Source organism: Motacilla alba, chromosome Z (assembly GCF_015832195.1).
Source record: "Motacilla alba alba isolate MOTALB_02 chromosome Z, Motacilla_alba_V1.0_pri, whole genome shotgun sequence".
Classification (NCBI taxonomy): domain Eukaryota; kingdom Metazoa; phylum Chordata; class Aves; order Passeriformes; family Motacillidae; genus Motacilla; species Motacilla alba.
The window spans coordinates 7,688,084-7,709,427 of NC_052046.1; the positions used below are offsets into that span (position 1 = coordinate 7,688,084).

The window sequence follows — 21,344 nt, forward strand, 5'->3', positions numbered from 1 at the left end:
ATCTTTCATGATTCTAGAGTCAAACTGCATGTTCAGAGTGAAGGCAAATGGGCACAAAAAGAGGGAACAATCCAGCTACCGAGGAAAATTACAGCCATCGCTGAAGGCAAGTTGGGCAATTCCAACATCTAGAGGATGATAAAGCACAACAAAGAGAAGATTATGAATTAATCCCTAATTAGCTGCTTCTGAAATCTGTCGAAATCACTGCCTGCATCATTTGTTAATGGACTTGTCAGCAAGTTCTGAGGCTGCAGGGGTCACGACAGCAACAGAACGTGCTGCTTTGTTCTCAGGTGAGAGGTCTGTTTTGCCCATTAAGAGCTTTTGATGATTTCAGTTTAGGTGTACTCAGAAAGCTCTTTCCAGAAACAGTGGGCAATGGATTCCACACGCAGCCTCCCCTCAGCCACCAGCACAGGGAAGAGAGAAAAATTATCCTTGTGATTTATCCCACAGCCAGGGGTGCTGCACACATGTTCCTACCCCACTGTGTGAGGACACACAGTGTTTCCAACACCAATCAATGGTCACTAAGCAAACAGCACAAGCCCAGAGTCCCATCTCTGCCATAGCCCACTTCAAAATGATTCAGAGAAAAAATCTGAAAAACAAGTTGTGAATTTCCTCAACAAAGCCCTGGGCTCACTGCCAACAGGTGGAAAGGTCAGCAGGTCTTGAAGCAACACACTTAACCTCCCACATGAAATGCTCCTAAACCAAGGAACAACTGCCTAGTTATCAAGCTGCCTAAATATCCATTTGCCTTTCCAGGCTTGATCTGCAAAATCAAGCAAAATCTGCTCTCATGAAGTCTGTTTTCTTTGTTCTGCATCTGATTCATCAGTGCTTTGCTGTTGGAACGTGTGCTCTGCCTCCACCAGAAGAGGGGATGGGACAGGTGCATTTGCTCCAACTTATTTCCCTCTCTTCCCTTATCAGGAGTCTTCACAATCATTCCACATGAGAGAAATAACCCAACATCCCTGCTCCGAGTAGGGTCACCTGAAGCAGGTTGCCCAGGGCTATGTCCAGTTGGGTTTTGAGTATAAAGTATGAACATTCCACCTGGGAGTCTGTGGGCAACCTGAGCAAATGTTTAACCACCCTCGTGGTAAAGAAAAAGCATTTTTAGCACAACTTTCTGCATTTTAATTTATGCCTCTCACTCATCATTTGGGCCCAATCCATCTTCTTTACTGCCTTACCAGGTATTAAAATACATTGGCAATAACCCCCTGAGCCTTCTCTTCTCCAGGCTGAACAAGCCTGCCTCTTGCACCCACTCCCCCTCATCAGAGAGGCTTCAATTCCTTTACTGTCTTCACTGCCCTTCACTGGACCTGCTCCAGTATCCACATCTCCTTTTTACTGGGAAAACCAGCACTAAACACAGCGTGCCAAATATGCCTCACTGGGGCTGAGCAGCAGGGAATAACCTGGTCATTCTTTTAACAACCCCTTTTTTGGTTTTGCTAACCCCTACAACAGTAGTATCTCGTATAAACTCCCTGCAAAACCAGGAAACTGACTCTCCACTGCACACTTCAGCAGTATTTTTCAGACCATTACATTTTCATGTGAACACACTTCCAATTCCTACAATGTGTAGTTATGGTATTTTATGAAAATCCCTTTGCTAGGATTTTCTGCTCCTGAGAAGCTGAGAGGGCCTCTGGAACAAATGTAAACAATTTGTTATCTGCTGCTGTGGAATGCAGCAGGTGCTTCCTCGATTGGTCAGTGTGGGATGTTTCTACTTGGTGACCAATCAAGGGGGCAGCAGCTCTTGGACTCTCTGGGAGTCACAGAACTTTGTTATTCATTCCTTTCTATTCCTGTCTCGCCTTCTGATGCATCTTTTCTCTCTGTTCTTTTAGTATAGTTTTAGTGTGGTCTTTTCTAATGTAATAAATATCATAATATAATAAACCAGCCTTCTGAAACATGAAGTCAAAATTTCTCCTTCCCTTCACCCTTGTCCTGACTGCCCAGAAGACCTCCGCATCAACAATGAACAAGAAACAGGAACATTTTCAAAAACTTTATCCCATCTTTATATTTTCTTCAAAATAAAAAGCCATTTATATTCTTGAAAACAACAACAGGTCCCATTGCTTTTCTGAACCATATATATAAAGATAAATAGAGTAAAACATACAGTTCTGGGATTTAGAAAGCTAAAAGGCTCTTCTAGGACTGATTTATAGAAAGGAACAGACCCAGAGGTAACAAACTGCTTGAGGACAGGCCGTTCTGACACTTCTCAGTGGTTTCAGATAGTCCACTTCTCTGTACGAGCTTCCACACTTTTGACCAGGCCTTCTCCCAAAATCTCAAAGTCCTCCAGAATCGCCTCCACATTGGGAACACAGACCAGCTCATTGTTCAGCATTGTCACCTTCCTTCCCCTCATGCTGGAGACCTGCAGGACACAGAAAATATTGCACAAATGGGAGCTGCTCAGAGTTGCATTGCAAACTGCTGCCAGGCCCAAGTAAGGGAAGTAAGTTCCTCTCCTGCCTTGTCACATCCAAACCCTGCCACACCACTGCACCCAGTTCCACAAGTTTCACTTCTCAACACTATCAGTGCTCATTTTTAGAGCTAACAAAGTGCAAAAGTGACCCTTCCAGCCCCTTCTAGAGTTTACCCTGGAGCCACAGCCCAAAGACTCTGAGGAAGTAAAGCAATGGCCGGGGGCATGGTGGAATGACAAGCGTGCAGATGCACAGCAGAGCCTGGGTAAGCAGGGCACAAGGAGTATGCAAAAGGGATCACAGCACAAAGCTGAGTAAGAGCTGCTTCTGCTCTTTGGTGGGTGTCAAGACCTCAGGTGGGAAGATATCCTTGGCTCCAACAGTAGCAAACACAAAACTCTTGTGTTTAATCCAGCCAGATTCAGCTCCCATGCAAGCATCTCCTCCTCTGTTTCACCACTGTGAATAACTGGGTTACACAACAGCAGCCAGGTAGAATGGCCAATGCCCTCTGGCCGTGAAGAGAGGGGAGATAAATCACCAGAGACTGACAGAAGAGCCTGGGCTGCCAGCTCCGAGCCATGAGTAACCGGTTTCTTTGCGTCTTTCCTTCATAGAAAGCAGCATGAATCACTCCAGCATGCCTCACACCTGGCTCAACCACCCTCTATGGTTTGCCAACCCACACAGTGCAGCTGGAAAACAGCTCCATGCACAAACGAGGACATGGGCACTCTGGACCTAGGCTTCTTGTGGGTTGGGTATTTCTGCTAAGATCCCGAAGCCACAAGAATGGGAGAGTCTATTTCCCTTCTCAGTTCTCCTGATGACTGAAGACACTGTGGACACATCTCTGTCTTGGTTTCTCCCATTCCAAGAAGCAACAGAACCATGACCTTCATTTCTCAAAGGGCTTTGAGGCTGATGAGAGTTGGACAAAGTTGGACAAAGCAATTACCATACAGAAAAATAAAAAGAGCCCTTCAAGCTCTCAGGGTATAAAAGTAACATGAAGCTTAAAACAGAGACAAAAACTCACCTTAAAAGGCTGAGGCTGGAAGCTCAAAGGTTTCCACAGAACTGCAATCACTTCCCCTCCATGCTTGTCATAGAAGAACAAGGCAAGATCATCGAAGGCATTCTGGAGAGAAAACAAACACAGGTTAAGGACAGTGACCCTTCAGTGACACCCACTGAGTGTCCCTCTCTGTGGTCCTCCATTAGCGGACCTGGCACTACCAAGCTGTACTTTCCCAGTGTCCAGCAACCATATCCAAGATTTCCCAATCCATGAGACAGAAAGAGGCAGGCCCTACCCAGCCGGCAGTCCTGCCACAGTACATTTCATGGCTTTAAAGACAAACATGAAACCAGAGGCCAGCATCTCAAGCTCTGCAATCTGTGCAACCAAGGTATCAAAGCTCCTTCTTCCACCAAGATAAACCCCACATGTCAGCACTTTATCCAAAAAGGAAACATCAGAGCAGAGGTTTCAAGTAATACAATGTTCTGTGGGGTGGAAAGAGATGGAAAGCTCAAAGGAGGTACTGCAGCAATCTGTCCTCCTTGCCCCTTGTGTTTCAGCAGTGGTGTCAGTGAGCATCTCCTTTGGTGGTGCTGGGCAGCAGAGATCAAAGAGAGATGTTGCACAAACAATGACTAAAGCCCAGTCTGGCTTCCCCCAAGCCCACACCAGCTGGATTCCCAGGGCTGCAAGGAGGCAGATGAGCATCACAGCAGAAGGAAACAATGCTGTGTACAAGCAACTTCTCAAACCCAAAAGTCTGGCCCTACCGCTCATCACCCAACATGCTGATATCAAGAGATGTGTACCCTGAAAGAAGCTGACCAAGACAGCCAAGCAGCTGCTCCCTGATACATGTTTATCTTGGTGGAGATCAACATCAGGCAACAAGATGTATTTACCAGGCTGAGCAAACAGTCTCCAGCATCAGTACAGGAGAAGCTTCTGCACAGGGTTTCACCAGCCTTGAAACAAACTATTGCCCAGAATATAGACCCTCTGCTCCCTCCTCAGCCTTCTTCTCCATCATCTTTGTTTCCCAGCTTTTACTAAGAGAGGTCTCTGCTGGCATCATCGTATCATGAGGTTTTCATGAGGGTATGCATGAAAAGAAAATCATAATCAAAGACAAGCTTTGGATGGGCTCTTGTATGGACATAACAGGATTGCAGTAGGGAAAAAAAGGTAGAGTGGGTTGGTGTTACCAGTGATCTGAAAAGGCAAGGTGGCATTTTTAGAATACAGACCTGACAAGCAAGGAGGAGTGGTGTTGTCTGCAATCTTCAAAAACAGATTTGAGTTTGGACTGTTGTTGCCCTCACAGAGGGCAACAAAATCAGTTCATCAAGATGGAAAGATCCCAAGAACTGCCAACTCATCCCACTCCATGGGCTTCCACAGGGGCAAGCCTAGTCAAGGCATTCTTTCACCGAACTGGCTAGAAAAAACACTGTCTAAAAATACATTGAGAAACAGGTAATCCACCCTGGCATTTCTGTACTGAGAGCAACAGATTATGCTCAGAGCCCAGTCAACAGGGAAGACTCCTCTTTTTTTAGCCAAAGAGGGAGGGAGGGAGGGAAAGCTCAAGGAACAGCAATAAAGCTCAGGGCATGCTGACCGCCAAGGTGCAGCTTTCTGAAGCAAAGGGGAGCAGACATGTGAGAACCTGAAAAAGCCCAGCTACTCTGCAGGGCGAGGTCTTCAGTGCCACGCGATGCTCCTTGTGAGAACACTATTTTTTTACAGATGCATCTTGCTGGACAGAAGCCAGAAGCATTTGCAGTAAAAAAACCCTCCCAGGCTCAGCTAATTTCCCAATAAAACCACTGTTTGGCCTGATATCCAGCAGTTTTTTTTTTCCCAGACAGCAAGAAGCAGAGGGCAGATGTTAAAAGGATGGCATCCAATTCAAAATCTCAGCACACTTGTCCTGCTCCCAGTGTCATCCATGTGACAGTGTTTCAAACTGGCCCACCGAGCTGTGGAGTTCTTGAAAAATGACAGCATTAAAAGGGTCAGGGGTATTAGTCACTGCACTCCTGTTTGTTCAGAGGCTTGGGGAGTAAAAGCAAACAGTTCACCCTCATTTCCACATCCCATGTTCTCTGCCCAGTGTCACTGGACTTGTCTGAGCCTGCAAACACCGTCTTCCAGGAAAAGTTTCAGAGAAAAGGTAGGGGCTACCTTTGCTCACTTCTCCAGGTGCTCTATCTTTGGTTGCAATTCAGCTTTCGAGGCCCACAGAAATCCCTGCCATCAACAAAACCTACAGCTGGTTCCCACCTCACAGAGACATGGGGGACCTACAAGCTCAAGGCTTCAATTTGGAGAAGCCTCATTGTCCAGGGAGAAGGTGTATATGGCGCCTGGAAGAAGATAAGAACAAGCTCTGTAAGAAACCATCTGGGTTATAGGAATGAAAAGGGTGGAGAAATGTAGTGAGTAAAACAATGCCTGGATCTAAAATGGGATTACCAGATTAGGCAGTTCCACCTGAAGCCTGGATTTTGCAATGAACTAAGTGAAATTTAGTTAAGTATCTACTAGTTGTTAAGTATCTACATTGTTAAGTATCTCCTTGTTGCTAGTTAAGTATCTACTGTTTAAGTATCTACATTATTTTTTAGGGATAGGGTTTTTTCCATCTGATGCTTTATCCACCCATTTTTTTCACTGCTTCTACCACAAGATTAGGCTCATTGCATCACAGATGCTGGAAGAGCCTTTTAGGGAGGTCTCTGCACACAAAAATGTGTCCTACAGTAGTATTTCCTGGTTCAACACCAGCTCAGAAGGCAAATGCATCAATAAACTTGTTTAGTGTTCAGAGCATTTTTAGTGCTCTTAGCAAGGAATCCACCAGTTTAAAACCTTTTTAAAGCTACTTACTTCCAACAAACAACTACTTATTTGTGGTTAACATTTCAAGATTTCTGTCACCCTATTGTGACCTGCCCTGATGCTCCTAGTTATGTGACACAGAGAGAGCCTCCCCCACGACCCAAGAGAGCAAGGAGCACTGTCCAAGTGACCCCACCCAGGCTGGTGGGGTTACCCTCTGTGACTTTCTTTTAAAAGACACAGGAAACCCTTAGGTTTGGGATTCAGCTGATAAAAGGTTTCAAATTGAATTCAAACTAAGCAAACTTTTCCACCTAAGAGCTACACACACATCCTTGTCCTGGAGCTTTGGGGCAGCAGGAATGAAATGTGGAAAGAAGCCACTCGTGTCCTCCTGGCTGTATCAGCAAACATGTCAATCCACCAAATCATCGAGACAAAAGTGTCTTCTGTCACTTCCTACGTGACAAACCCTGCACAGCCTCTGGGAGGGCATTACCAACACAGAAGAAAGGCAGCCACAAGTCCCCTGTCAGCTCAGCCCAGGAGCACATGGGGCAGATGCCCCACTGAGCAAGTGGGCACACACACATGTACCTACCCTCAGCCCAGGGCATTATGCTAAGGGTCAGGTGGCAGCTCTGCAGCCCTGAAAGCGGGTGATTGATTTCCTGACACCTCTGCCCTTCCAAAGGTGCAGATCCAGACAGGAAGTTTCCAACATGAGAGCCCCCAGAGCTTTTTCAGCTTTTCCCTGTCTATCTGGTGTCACCATAGGAGGAGTCAGCCCTGTCAGTCAAAACAAGAAGGGAGCAGACTGACCTGTAAAGATTTCACTAATTACAGCTACATCACATGATCACAGCTTACATGTTTTAGGAGACAGAGAATTTTTATTATCATTAATTCCTTTCTAACATGCACTAGCAAGAGACACATTTTTACACCATGGGAGGAAGAAAGAAAAGGGCTCCAAGTCTTCCTGATAGGTCTTGCCTTAAGGTACAAGAAATGCAAAACATTACTTTAGAGGGATGTTTATTGTAAAGCAGGAAATGTTTTCCTGCTCATCCACACAGAAAACATCTCACAGGATGGGACAGCTTCTCTGCCACAAGCTCTTCCTCTGGCATGTACAGCCCAAGAAAGCTAAATCTCAGTGAAAGACAGCACATCCCATCAGTGACCTGGTGAGACCAAAGACCCAGTAAGAAATGCAAGGTCTATTAAGAGCCATAACATAGAGGCAGATGGACATGGCACAGGCAGCTTCACCCAATTTACCCCACAATGAGTGAACAACTCAGGGAAGTGATCAGAGCCTTTGGCTTTTGTGAGCTCCAGAATGCAGGCAGAGAGGCATGGCAAGCATATCCACAAGCCCTGTGTCCTCTGGATGGTCTCGAATCCATAGGACAGCCAAGTCACCCTGGAGCAAAAGCTGCATGGACTGAGCTGTCTCACACCACATCCCCAGCAAACACAGCGGTGTTCTGCAGCTCCACAGCCACCACAGCATAGATCAGCAGTCATGATGGAGACTCATCGAGACACTTAAATTTAATTTAGCCTAGCTGGAGAATCCCCACCAGGAGCCAACCCAGGGTTTGCTCAACCAGGCGCTCTGAACTGTAGGTGGCAGGGAGGCTGCTGATGGGCTGAATCTCCAGGGAAGCCCTCTGTGTGGGATGTCTGGCACCTGCTTTCCCTCAAAAGTGCCTGTCTGCAAAGCCTTCTCATGTGGACAGGATCACAGAACAGGCCTTCTCTATCAGATCTGTTCTGGAATTGAAGAACTTGCTGCCTGAATCCCACAGCCAGCCTTTCATCTCTACCCAGAGCCTCCCAGGCACCAGAGCAACTCAGGCCAGTTCCTGCAGCACATATCCTTGAAGCAGGAAAAATTCAAGTAGTCAGGATTCAGTACCTCCTCTCCTTTCATTTTGTACTCTGATTAAGCTCCCTGGAAAAGGCACACAATCTTTCAGCTCCAGAGCACTACCGCCTTGCTAAACCCTTTGACTTTAGAAGAACAGGGGCAAACAGGCTGGACAGAAGAATGGATCTCCTGGTTACCAATCTGAACTAGAGGAAGAAGCCACTCCCTGCCCCTCTCAACTCAATCAAACCACCAAGGCATTTCAATCCTGTTTTCGTGTGGAAATCTCAGTAAAGGTCAGATGTTTCTTTTCTGCCCATAGAAGAACACAAAATCCCACAGCATCTGTGAGCCAGATGAATCCCTTTGTTGCTACAAACCCACCATAGCTGCACTGTCAGCCATGGCTACAGCCCCATTGCTCAATTCTGTGGTTTGTGCTGTTAAGAGAGAGCAAATTATTCTGAATCAAAGCCAGTCAGTTCTGTGTCCAAACTGCGTTTTCATCCAAGTTCTCTCAGAAGGATTCACTGCTGTCACCACACTTCTTTCTGGCACCAGCTTCTTGCAGGGTTTGGATCACCCCCAAGGCTTCCAGCCCACAGGACAAGGAAGAGCTGAACACTGCTTAGAGCAGCAAGAGTTAGGGAAGGAGAAATAAAAAGGTGCTAGAGAGGCTTCCAAGCAAAGCCAAAGTCAATGAAAAGGTCTCGCCTTGAAGCAACAACATCGATACACTGAGACATCAAGTCAGATGATTTCTAATGGATGGAGTAGCTTCTACTGACAGCTCAGCATCAGCAGTTTGCAGTGGTCCTGCTCTGCAAAATCAGCTTTTATGCCTTCCAACTTAACTGGATACGGCTGAGTTCTCTGAGACCATGTGCAGCATCACCTCTGTGACTTTTCCAGGAAAATAAACACCTGTTTGCCTAGAAAAGCAGATATTTACCAGCACCTTCAGGACTGCCCACTACTGATCCGAAGCTATGAATGACAAGCAAACTGTTACTGGAAGATATCTCCAATATGATAGCCACAAGAGAAACAGTATCTAAAGAGCCTTAAAGACAAAGAAAAGCCGTCCAGACAGAGATGCTAAGGCAGATTTAGGGCTCTCTGCCCCACAGCTCACTCTTCAGAGAAAGCTGCAACCAGTTCCTGATCTGTTCCCTCCTAAGAATCCTCACATCAAAGAACAAGGGACACCAAGAGAATCAACACTGCTTCCAACACACTATGTGACCTTTGCTCATATCCATCTTTCTTCATTGAGATGTTAACATATCGAATTTAGGAGCAGCTGTAGTTTGCAAGCTGACCAAACCCAATTCCCAATCTATTATAACCTGTATTAATAAAAACAGGCAGTAAAAAGCAGTAAAAATTCAGGCAATTTGGATGCCACTATTGACTGGACCACCTAAATCATAACTGCCTAAAGATTAATGAAAACTGCTTTCCAGGAAAGTCTTTTCTCTACCTTTCATTTCCAGAGCTGCTTACTGACATCAACTTGTCTAGATGCATAAAAGTAAACTCTATAAACCCCAAAGAGTTTCCTGACTGACTGTCTCAATCTACAGCCAGACCAGCTGTAAGCTTCCCCCAAGAGAGACAACTCTCCCAATCATCTCATCCAGCATCCTCCAGTTTCTCTTCAAGCAAGCATTCTTCTTTCTTTCAGGCTTCCACAAAAGCTGCTTAGCCCTGACCCCTTCAGAGATAGAGAGGCTCTATCCCCATGCATCTCCAGCACCTTGGTTGCTGCTGAAAAGCTCAGTTCAGCTATACAACCCACTTCCAGCACTAGGTAGAGAAGGATTCCAGACTTAAACTCCATTTCCTACCCATATCTATACCTCTGGGTGAAGTTTCACGGCAGCAGGTCAAACATTCATCATTGAAAAGTGAGGGGCTGGTCTTGACTCCTCAGACACCAGAAAGTAAAGTGAAAGAGCAAACAGTACCAAACCTGCTCCCACCTCCCTTTGAAAGCCCTTATGAAGGATGCTTCTCCCCTTCCTTCCTGCCCAAGAAATCCCTCAGTGCTGTCTAGAACATGTCTGCAGAACCTCCAGGTCCACCTTTCTTCTCAAAGGGAGGAGAGGACTGGGCATGTCCTCTCCCAAATGTCCTTTCAGCTAAGGAAGCAGTGCTTTTTGCAGGGAAATTGTGTGACAATTTTGTGGTCTTCCTCAGTTTCATTAAGCCTTTCATACATCCCTGTCTCTCACTTCCTCACCAGCCAAGACTGTCCCAGGCTGCTGTGGGTGATAGGAGGACTAAGCTTACACCTTGGCAGACCTGGCAGCTCTGCTGAAGTCACAGCAGATTCCCATGGGCACAGGTTATCATGCACTGGGGCTGGCATGCAACTTGGGGGGTAACAGGGCTGTGCCCAGGATAAGGAAATCTTCAAAGAAACCCTGCAAGTTTTCTTTGCCCAATTCCTAAGGTACCTAGTTAAGGTAAAAGGAGAGCTTGGAACTGAGAGGGCCCAGAATCTTCCAGCCTAAACTGGAGTTTCAATTCAGGCACCACTTTTTCAATGGTGGCCAAACATTGGGGCAGGAAAGTAGGAAATCCCCATCCCTGGAGACAGACAGCATACAGCAGCACTGGGCTCTGTGCAGCCTGCTCTAACATGAAAGTGGGCTCTGTCCTGAGTGGGGAACGAGGCCAGAGAGCCCCACAGATCCCTTCCTGCCACAGCCAGCCTAGATTTTCATGCTTACAGTTCTGACACTGCTCACAGCACTCCTATCAGTAAGGGATGATAGCACTTCCAAGTCAAGGCAGGCTTTGAGAAGAGAGCACCACAATCTCACCTCTCTGCACACCCGACACTAACACCTAAACCAACTACCACATCTGAAGCTGGGAAGTGCCAGGTGCTGCACAACTGCAAAGCACAGGCTGTCCAGATCCAGTGAGAATCACTGCTGTCATCCAGGACTTTGCATATCTCCCCTGCTTGCCAAGGCTTTGGCTTGGCCTTATGGTGGAAAAGAAAATGGTCAATCATTTTGGGTACTGATGTTCTCCATATTCCCACATTATCAACTTCCTCTGTTGTTATGCATGCGACTAAACACAGAGAAACCACGCAGTGACCAATACTGATCTCCTTTGGATCACACAACCACTAGCCTAACAGCAGAAAGCTTACTGGGACCATGTCATGGATACCTGTACTTTCCCTCAGAAACTGTACGTGGCGACTGCCAATCAAGCACACCAACTGGTGGAAGCCATGAAAAGTGAGTTAACTAACTGGAGACAAATGGCTTGAAGAAACTTTTGTGCTGAATACAATGTTCTTTAGCAAAAGCTCCTGGTGGTTTGTATCTGAGCTCATCCTCACATCACAGCAGCACTTCCATTTCCATGCAGGAGGTGGTGTATTCACCAAGACTTCTGCTGAAGAAGCAACGCCCATCCCATGCAAATACCTAAAGATGTCACCAGCCACGTCCTGCACCGGCAGGCAATCCAAAAGCCAGAGGGGAGCTCCCCCTTAGGTACCCCATCTGCCCCCCAGGGGGCTGTGCTTACCCTCAGCTCCTGGAGGTACAACTGCACAGGGTCATAATCCACCACAGGAAAGAGGATATTCATGGCAGAGCTGTTCTTCACCACACCACGGGAAACTGATTTCACTGGCCGGTCCACGCTCTCCAGGAGCCGAGGAATCTGGTTTGGATTCAGGTGGATCAGGACATCATAGAATTCCAAAGGAGGGCGGAAGACCATCTGCAGGGAGAAACAAACAGTGCTAGTCAACACAGGACACAAGCAGGCAGGGGAGGTATGAGAGGTTTCCCAAGTCCTTGTTTGCATTTTGTCTCCTTCTCCTTAGGAAGCAGTAAACCAAAGACAAAATTTTTGTGAGATTAATGCTACAAGTTTGCCACAGACCTCAGGAAATCTACCTGAGTAGATGCTAGTGGGGTGGGCAACTGAGACAGGACAAAGAGGTGAGCTGAGATAGGTAAACTGCACTGCATGTGGCAGTCTCAGGATGAAGAGGGGACTCAAGAAGCCAACAGGAGCTGAACAACATGCAGGAGACAAAGGAGCTGTTAAATAATGGGATGGCCCCATCTGTCCACCAGGACTTGCCCCAGAGGGCAACAGCATCTTCCATCAAACAGACAAAGGGTGAGAGCAAAACCCCATTAATGGAGGGGAGCAAACCCAGACATGTAAATATTTGGACAGGCAGGATCTAGCTGTGGATACAGCTGTATTAAAATGGAAAAAAAATTAAAACTATGTGTACATTTTCAAATGGAACAAATGATGCAGAGACTTGAACAGAGGCATGGGACACTGCTCATCTTGGCACTGGAAGAAAACCCACTGCCTGGAACTGGTTTACAGCCATGCTGGGGAGAACACACATGAAGAACATCAGTGACCAGCACTAAGTCAGTCCTAGCTCTGTTCCACACAGACCTCCTGTCCCACCCAGTGATCAAGTCCATGGCTTCCTGTGTGTGCCCTCCTGTGTGAGCAAACCCATGTGTGCATCTTCATGACAGCAGGCATGTCCCCATGGGACCCAAATGCAAAGACAAAAAAAAACAGTTTGCAGCACTCTCTTAGATACAGGAGGCAACTGTAGAGAAGGCATCTCCAAACTGAACTGGAAAGGCTTTTCCCTCCTCCCTGCCCCAAGCCCTGCTCTGGAAACAGCATCCCATGTTTATCCCTAAGGAATATCATAGGCCTCCATAGGGAGGACACAGGCATGGACCAGAGAGATTCCATGGCAATGACAAACGTTCCCACTGCAATGGAAGGGAGGAAGGAGGAGTCCCAAGGAGGCTGAGTGAAGGTGTTGGGAGGCTGCTCTGGCCAGGTGACAGTTTGTTTTAGAAGCTAACCATTCTCAGCTCACAATGTGCCTCCTGAATTTCATTCTTGGGCCAGCACTGTGACTGCAACACACTGGACATGCCTCCTTCCTTCACAGCCCTGTAACACACACTGCTACTGCCTCAAGTACATCCTCACCTCATAATACTTCTAGTGCAAAATAAAGCAGAACAGAAAGCAGTGTCAGTAAGACCTTTTTATATTGCTTAGGCAGAAAAAAATATCCACTGTATGTGCTGCTTTCTGGTTTTGGTTTTCGTTTGGGGTTTTGTGTCCCTAATGTGAATCTGCCATATCTAACCACTGTTTGGCTTCTAGTCCTTCAAGATTCAATCTCCTGGTTCACTACCTAGTACACCAACAAACTACCCTTCAAAACACAGATATCTCCCTCAAAGGGCAAATATATATACATTTCGGAAGTCCACTGCAGTAATGGATGATTTAGTTTACTTAAAGAATGAAATCATGGGAATATTGTGGGTTTGCTCACGTCCCATAAAAAGAAAACTAGAGAATACAGAATAAACTTGTCCTAGTCACCCCAAGCTGCAGCACAGAGCAGGGTCCCCCAGAAGCAGGGTGGCATAGAGGGACACCAGCCTCCCTCCTCCAATCCTTGCAGCTTTACACCCCATGGCCACAGCCTGAAACCTCCTAACACATCCCAGCAACCACCACCAAAGCCCAGTCTGCTTGGCCAGAGCCTGAAAACCCTTGTGCTGCTGTTCCAGGGGTTACCTTCACATCCTGGTCGCTGAGTGGGTCCATGAGCTGCTCTTCCAGGGCACGGAGAGACTCCGAGGCAAGCAGGACAAGGCGCTGCAGGATCTGGGGAAGGAAGGAAGTCAGAGGGAAAAATCTGGCAGTCTTGGATGTAACAGAGACATCCCTCCCTCATGGGGCTTTAAGAGCTGGCTCCAGCTCTAGGAGCAGAGAACTGCCCCAAGCCAGCAGGCACCAGAGGTAAGGAGACAAAGGGCCCAGCTCACCTGTGCTGAGGGGCGCTCCTGGGTCCACATGGAGCTCCACTGGTCTTTGGGGGTGGCCAGGAACATGACAGGAAGGCGGGAACGAGCTGCTACAAACTTGTTCTTGATCTCCGCGCAGTCAGAATCTGGAGAGGGCAGGCAGACAGGTGAGATGCTCTGCCCCATCCACAGCTCTCTGACCTCCTCACCCCCAGCACAGCCAGGAAAAGGCAGCACAACAGGATTTATCCTCTCCCACCCTCTGATCCCACAGTCCATGTGAAAGCAGAGGTCCTTCACCTCGGGCTTGTGCTTTGCTCCCATTAGATGGACCTTTGCTCTAAACCCACTCAGGTGAGCCCATGGTAGGTACTGAGACTGACACAAGCTAGAAATTCACATTATAAGCTAGTGACAGTTGGTATTATCCAAAGAGTGTTCTATCTTTTGTCTTTTATTTCCTCTCAAGTGGGAAAAAGCTCTTCAAAGTTCTAGGGCACTTTGGAAAATATTAATTTTCAAAACCCAATTCTCTCCCAAACACCTTTACTTTTTTTTGTAAATCAGCTTTAAAAGCTGGGTGTAACTATCTCCCCCATCCCATGACTTTGCAGAGCCAAGACAATCCCATGGTCTCCTGTGGATCCAGCCCATACCCAAAAGACAATCAACAGACAAAACACTAGAGGGCAGGAACAGACTGCTTCAAAGACAACACCACATCCAACACCACCCACACTTGTCACAGATTTCAACAAGACCAGAAGCAGCAGAGCATCATCACTGAGACCCATCTCTTCAGAGGCAGGCAGGGGAAAAAAGGAAATCACACATGGCACAACCAAACCCATCCTGCAGGCAAGTGAAACATGACAGGGCAGGAGTAAGGGAGAGGAAAATCTCCTTTTCACAGCACAAGCTATGATGTACCCAAGAGATGTGGAGCCAGGCATTGACCAAGGAGGGCTCAAGAATCTCATGCTGCAGCTCTCCTACCCACTGCTTGCTCACCTGTGAGGCCAGTGTTTAGGTTGACTATCAGAGGGTTGTTTTTCCAGTCAAAGGTTGCCAGCAAGTTGAGGAAGCGCAGGAACCCCACCTGTGGAGAGCTGCAGGCAGGATAAAACAGCTCAACATCAGCATTTGCTCTCCTGGCAGCAAGAAGGGCTGCACTTGGAGGTGACTTAGTGAAGGCCCAACCCATATGCAGCCCAGCAAGGGATATCTGTGATGGGAAAGGGAAGTTCAGAACAAATTTGAGACACTTCCCCTTCTCCAAATCTACAGGGAAAGTCTTTTTGCACTTTTCCCTCATTCCTCAGGAAAAAGAAACCAGCAAAACATAGATCATAGTCTCATAAATCCAACCCCCTCCCAGCTGCCCAATCTCCTGATGCTCTTTCCACCCAGACTCCTGGGTCTGGAACAAGGAGGAGGTGGAGAGAGGGCTGCTCCCATCTCTGGTGCAGGTCTGAACACAAGCCAAGTTCCCAGAGCGCCTCTTCCCCTGCAACACGACACATGCAAAGCCAGATAGCTGGGAAGATGGGGATTCTGTTATTTTAGGAGACAGGAAAGCATTCTAGGCATCAGACTGCTGTTCCTGCTACTTTGGGAAAGGAAACTGCACCCTAAGTACAAGGCAGAGTAACCTTTTGACTCCATACAGAAGAAAAACACTTCCTTTAACTTCATTTCACTTCATCTGAGCCCCATAACATCTGTCTGCCAGGGGCCAGCATTTACTAACATACTGCTCCATTCAGTTTTCAGGGCCTGCCCTTGTCCTTCCCTTGGAAGCCTTCTCCAGGAGGGAGGCTGGAGCTGCCATCACCACCCTAACATCCTTCCTAGGGAACACGGGAGCCCCAGTATGCTGGTAGCCACTACACAGCCCTCACCCTGCTTCTCCTGGCCACCACCCCCAGAACAAGGGGCCTCACCAGTCCACCAGAAGGCATAAAGACACCCTACAGTTGTGCCACCAGCACCTAGAGGCCACAAGGACACTCGCTCCCAGCCTTACCTCCTCTCCCCCTTTCTCTGCAGTGCACAGCACAGGGAAAGCCACAGCCCTCAGTGCCAAGTATGTCCACCTCCTCTGGCAACTCCCAACAGGACTTGGGACAGTATTTTGGCAGCACAGGGGCCTCATGCTCCCTGCTGTGAACCCTCTGAACATCTCCCTCCTAAGCAGCATCCCACCCTTCCTCCATGCCATGTAATGAAAGACACTAAACCCCCGTCGCGCCAGCCTGGGCTCCTCATCCTCACCTGGGTGGTGTGAAGGGGGCTGGGTGGAGGAAGAGAAATGCCACAAGCAGGTCCACACATTCCTCAGAGATGCTGTCACTCAGGAGCTGGGCACTAATCCAGCGCTTGGCCAGCCGGGAAGTGCTGCCAAACACAGGGTGCTGCTGCTGGAGCCTGTGAGAAGAGAGACATGCACACTGCTCAGCCCACACATCCCAAGACCCACAACAGCCTCTTGGCTGAAAGAAAAGAGGGGCAGAAATCTGCGAGGAACACTTACACAGCATGACAAGCACAGAGACTTTCAGCAGATGCTGAGATATTGGGGGAAGAGGGGAAGAAGGGAAAATGCTGCCTCATGCTCCCCTCTAAGAATGCTGCATTTTAATATTTGTCTCCTCACACCAGTGACCTCAGGGTGAGAACTGGTGCCACTCACATTCACATCTTTCCCTTAATCCTTCCAAAGAGCCTCTCACGAGGCTGGCTGAAGGGCCACTTCCCACAGCAAGCTCCTCTACCCGCCATCACCCTCCAGGATCCAAGGGCACCTCCATGCTGGTTTCCAGCCACGTCCCATGTTCTGAGCCCTCAGGCACTTTCTTTCTCACTTACCCATGCAGTGAGCTAGTTAGATAGGGCAGATGCAACGTTTCCAGCTCCAGCTGCCGAGATTCTTCTGTGTCCTGGTATTTCAGCATCCCTTCCGGAGTGACCACTTCCTTCAAGATCAGGGGCTCCCGGTGGTAAGCTACTTGGAGACGGAAAACGTAGCCATCCTGAGATGGGACACAAGGCAAAGTCAGGCTGGATGGTGACATAAGCAGCATCATGTGCATTATGTTGCCCCTCAGGGATACAACAGCAGCATCCTGACACCAATGCAGTCTCACAACACTCTTTCCTAGGCCCGTCATCCAAATATTAGTTTTGTCCAGTGGGATCACAGCCCCCCACCTTGGGTAAGGTCAGGCCTGGGGAAGGTTCTGGGGACCATCCTACCTTGTACACGTCAGTATGGGTGACTGCGGGTCTGCAAACCAGCTGGTGCTGCTGCCGGAGGAGCTCAGCCAGCTGGAGGTGGAAAGCAGCCTTGATGCGCTTGATGGCTCCTTTGTCCTGTGGCCACTGGCCACTGCCTTCCATGTGGCAGATGACTGGGGGCAAAGGGAGAGGAGGAGGTCAGTGAATCCCACTGGTGTCTGGAACCACAGGTTACAGCACAAGGGCAGGAGGAGACAGGGTTCTGTTCCTGCCTGAAGCTCACCAACACAGCAATAACAGAGCCAGAATTGATGCTTGCCTCCACTTCCCTCCAACAGATCACCTCCCACACACATCTCATCCCACTTACTCTTCAAAGGTGTTATGTAGGCTGGGCAGGGTTTCTCCTCTGAAGGAAGCAGCAGGTGCTTGCTTCTGTTATGGAAGGAATAAATTGGCTTCACAGGAATGGGAGGAAAGACCTGAAAGAGAACAGCCACCCACCAACTGAGAACAGGGAGCAGAAACCTCTTGGCAGTGTGTATCCCCTCACCCAAACCTCCCACACCAGCAAAGCCCTCCAGTACAGAGGGTTTGGCCAGCTTGTGCACAGCCAGCCCAAAGGATGGAACAGCAAAGAAGAAGCACCATATTGCCCCAAGGGCTCTCAGGAGCCACAAAACCAGAGAGTGACTCATTCTCTTGGTCCTCCCTCACCCCAGCTCCCTGCAGACCCCCACGCATGGCCATGCCCCAGGACACTCACATCTGTGTAGCGGAGGGCTGGATGGACACCCTGCACAGCTGTCACCGTCAGTGGCAGCTCCTTCAGGTTCCACAGCTTGCGGCTCAGGTCATCGTAGGAGCAGACAACACTGACCATGGCCTCCTCGCCCGTTCCCTCTGCCTGCAGACACACACAAGGAATCTCTCCATGCACCTCTCCTGCTCCAGCACTCACCTCACCTCCCTCATGGGCTGGCATCACAACCAAGCTCTGAGGAGCCAGCACTGCCACCCGAGGGAGCAGCTTCTGGCAAGAGCACTCAGCAAAATGGGGAGGTAAGAAAGGGAGCAAAGACAAGGGCAAGGCTGCCTGTGACTCCACAGCAGCCACAGGTATCCCAGAGGCAAATGAAATTATTTCTTTTGCAAGACACTAAGGCAGCACCAAGAGCTGTGTGCCAGCAGTCACTATAGTACAGGAGAAGCCAAGAATGATCAGGGAATAAAGAGATCATACACTGGCAAGGTGAGAGCCCTGCTACTGTCTCCCCAGCAGTTACCATGACACCAACAGAGGCAGCCGTTAACAGAAAACTCCACTGACTACATCCTTAGCCAAGGCAGAGCTCTGGTGCATGGCAAAAGCAAAGAAAATATTCAGAGCACCACAGGAACCCTGCAGAGGGCAACAGACAAGCACCAGAAGGAGAAGTGGTGGTGCCCTTACAGCTTCCACCTCCCCAAATAACAGCAGAGCAGCCTGATCTGTCAGGGAGGACACACTGGTGACACCAAACCACCCAGCCCAGAGGCAGCTGAGTCACACAAGGAGCCAACCTGCCTGTAGTTTCCCAACCTGGTCTCTCTGGCGGAGCAGCAGCACCCTCTTGTGCCAAGAGCCACAAACCCCGTCCTGCTTGTGGCTGCACCCTTCCTCTGCCTTCATCCCGCACATCCTCACCTTGCTAGCTCCCCAAGCTGCCTGCACACAAACAGCTGGAGGAGCAGGTACCCCTGCACCCACCACCCCACACTCAACAGCAACTTTCTCCCTTGTTCCTCAAGGACTGGCAACAATGGAACCCCCAAGCACCCCTCAGGCTCCAGGAAAATGCATCCACTATCAAACTGGGGTTTATCAGCCCTGCTAACCCCAGACCGGCCTGAAGGGACACAGCACACAGACCTTCCTTCCTCACCACACAACAGGCTGTGAAAACCATCACCCCCAGCTCTAGATCCTTCCTGTCAATCATGCACCACTGCTGAAAAAGTGGAAAGGAAACAATTTCTTCCTCCATCCACCAACCAGATAAAGAGCTGGTTGTACTGATGCCTTTTTGGGATTACTTAAAAGCAGAAGCCAGACAAAATGAAGGGAATAAAAAGTGATTATACATATTGAAGGGCCTTCAGGTACATTTTTGGGCAGACAAAGCCCCCCTCACGGGCTACACCCCAAAATGGACAATGGGTCATGGGTTTTCATACTTTTATAAGTTTGGTTCATTTGCACATTAGGGGTTAATCTTCCAATTACAGCTTCAGGTAATGAAGATATTTACTCCAAGTTTGCTCCCTCCCCAACTCACTTTTGTTTACATTTCTCAGGGCCTGACACTGTAAGGTGTCCTTGATTTCCAGGCCTAACCAACATGTGAAGACAGTAGCTAACACTCTATATGGGGTTTAGAGTTATACGCTGTAAAGAATTGCAGGATTACAAATATATGAAAAACATTAACGCTAAAATCCTAAGGCATCAGTACAAAAAGACCAATGAAGTGTGCCAAAGTGCTCATGGCTCATCTCCAGACGTTAATTTCACAAGCTGAAAAGCAGAATTTGAGAGGAGGGACATTTCCTAGCCTCTGAGATGCTGTCTGAGAGTGCAGTTTCTTTGTTTCCGCTGCACATTCAGATGGAGCACAATCTAGCACTTTGCAATATGGCAGGAAAGATCCTTCTCCTGGGTTTGCCAGCTAGACCTAAGGGATAGCAGCACAGAATTGTCTGGCCCATGTCCTAAAGGATGCAGTACCTCAGAGGTGCAGCCAGAGCAGCACTGTGGGACAGTAATATTTGCTCAGGCATGTGGACAGAAGGGCAAAAGCAGCGAGAATAGGACAGTGGAGTTCTTGCAGGGGAAAATGAGGTCTGAGGGTGCTAAAGCAAGAGGATTTCAGCAGTTATGCATTGGCTGCCATGAAAGACTTGGCAGATCCTTACACTTACTACATTCTCTTGGGAACCACCCAGCTGCTTTACTGCCACTCAAATGACCTCCCTACAGCCCTTCCCTCACTGCTCTTCCTGGAGAGAGCCCCAGCCCCACAGGGATGCAATCATACCTCTTTCCCAGTCCTGATCACAGATTCCAGCAGGGCTCCTGTATAGCAGATGGAGGCCTCAGGAATGTCGGCATGGCTATGTAGGAGAAGACAATAGAGCATCAGAGCTACGACATGCCAGCCTATTGATCCTATTGACACTGCATGGGTCAGCCCAAGGATGAGCAACCCCTCTCTAAAGGAAGGTCCTGGTGAAAAGACAAATCTCTGTGCATTCCTCCCTGCCCAAGTAATCCACCCAAAGTGGGCCAGTACTTGTGCAGCTTCACAGGATGCAAAGCCAAAGCCACCAATGTGCAGCCTTCCCTCACAAGACCCATCTTAAAGTCAGGACAAAGAGGCACAGGCAAACCCTCCTTTCTGTGCAAGAGGGCCTCACTTTTGGCAGGTGACATAAACTGCTGCAGAGGCATTCCAATGCCATAGGGCAGACACAATCTTGCGAACCACTACAAGGTCTCAGAGGATTTCACAAAGAAGTCCTGCAAGGTCCAGACAGCTTCTCTTCCAGCTCTGAGGAGTGTCCCAGCATCCCATCCACATGGCCAGGGCAGGACCATGCTGCCTCCTTGCTCTTTGCATTACATCCAGCAGAGGCTACAGCACCAGGCTGCCCTTCCCACCTGCTCTTGGGAAGCTGCTCACAACATTAGGACAACTAAAATGATCTGACAAATCTGAAACAACCCACAACACCCCACAAAGCATAAAGCTGACAATAGGGTCACCAGGGACACGACACATGGCAGGAGTGACACATGGAGCAACCCACAGCTGCTGCTCAGTGCAACTTACAGCTTCAGCAGGTGCTTGATGATCTGCTCAGGAATGAGGCGCTTCTGGCAGGCGGTGCTGGCCTCCCACACCACAGCCTCACAGATGCTGCCATCCTGGAACCGACGCAGCTCTGACTTCTCTCCCCAGAAGGTCCGGAACTCCAAGGCCTGT

General features: G+C 48.6%; 1 protein-coding gene across 3 annotated transcripts in view; it reads right to left on the minus strand.

The window, feature by feature from the left end:
• Window positions 1-2,033: 2,033 nt before the first annotated feature.
• Window positions 2,034-21,344, minus strand: part of NOL6 (nucleolar protein 6) — a 34,629-nt gene continuing 15,318 nt past the window's right edge. For all 3 annotated transcript variants that reach the window (XM_038125316.1, XM_038125318.1, XM_038125317.1), the window contains 13 exons: window positions 21,192-21,340; window positions 20,397-20,472; window positions 18,086-18,226; window positions 17,690-17,801; window positions 17,338-17,492; window positions 16,951-17,114; window positions 16,357-16,509; window positions 15,094-15,191; window positions 14,104-14,228; window positions 13,853-13,942; window positions 11,786-11,983; window positions 3,520-3,621; window positions 2,034-2,425 (listed from right to left, as the gene is read on the minus strand). In XM_038125316.1, coding sequence (XP_037981244.1) covers window positions 2,276-2,425; window positions 3,520-3,621; window positions 11,786-11,983; window positions 13,853-13,942; window positions 14,104-14,228; window positions 15,094-15,191; window positions 16,357-16,509; window positions 16,951-17,114; window positions 17,338-17,492; window positions 17,690-17,801; window positions 18,086-18,226; window positions 20,397-20,472; window positions 21,192-21,340 — 1,713 coding nt within the window. In that variant the 3' untranslated portion in view covers window positions 2,034-2,275. The remainder of the gene's footprint in view (window positions 2,426-3,519; window positions 3,622-11,785; window positions 11,984-13,852; window positions 13,943-14,103; window positions 14,229-15,093; window positions 15,192-16,356; window positions 16,510-16,950; window positions 17,115-17,337; window positions 17,493-17,689; window positions 17,802-18,085; window positions 18,227-20,396; window positions 20,473-21,191; window positions 21,341-21,344) is intronic.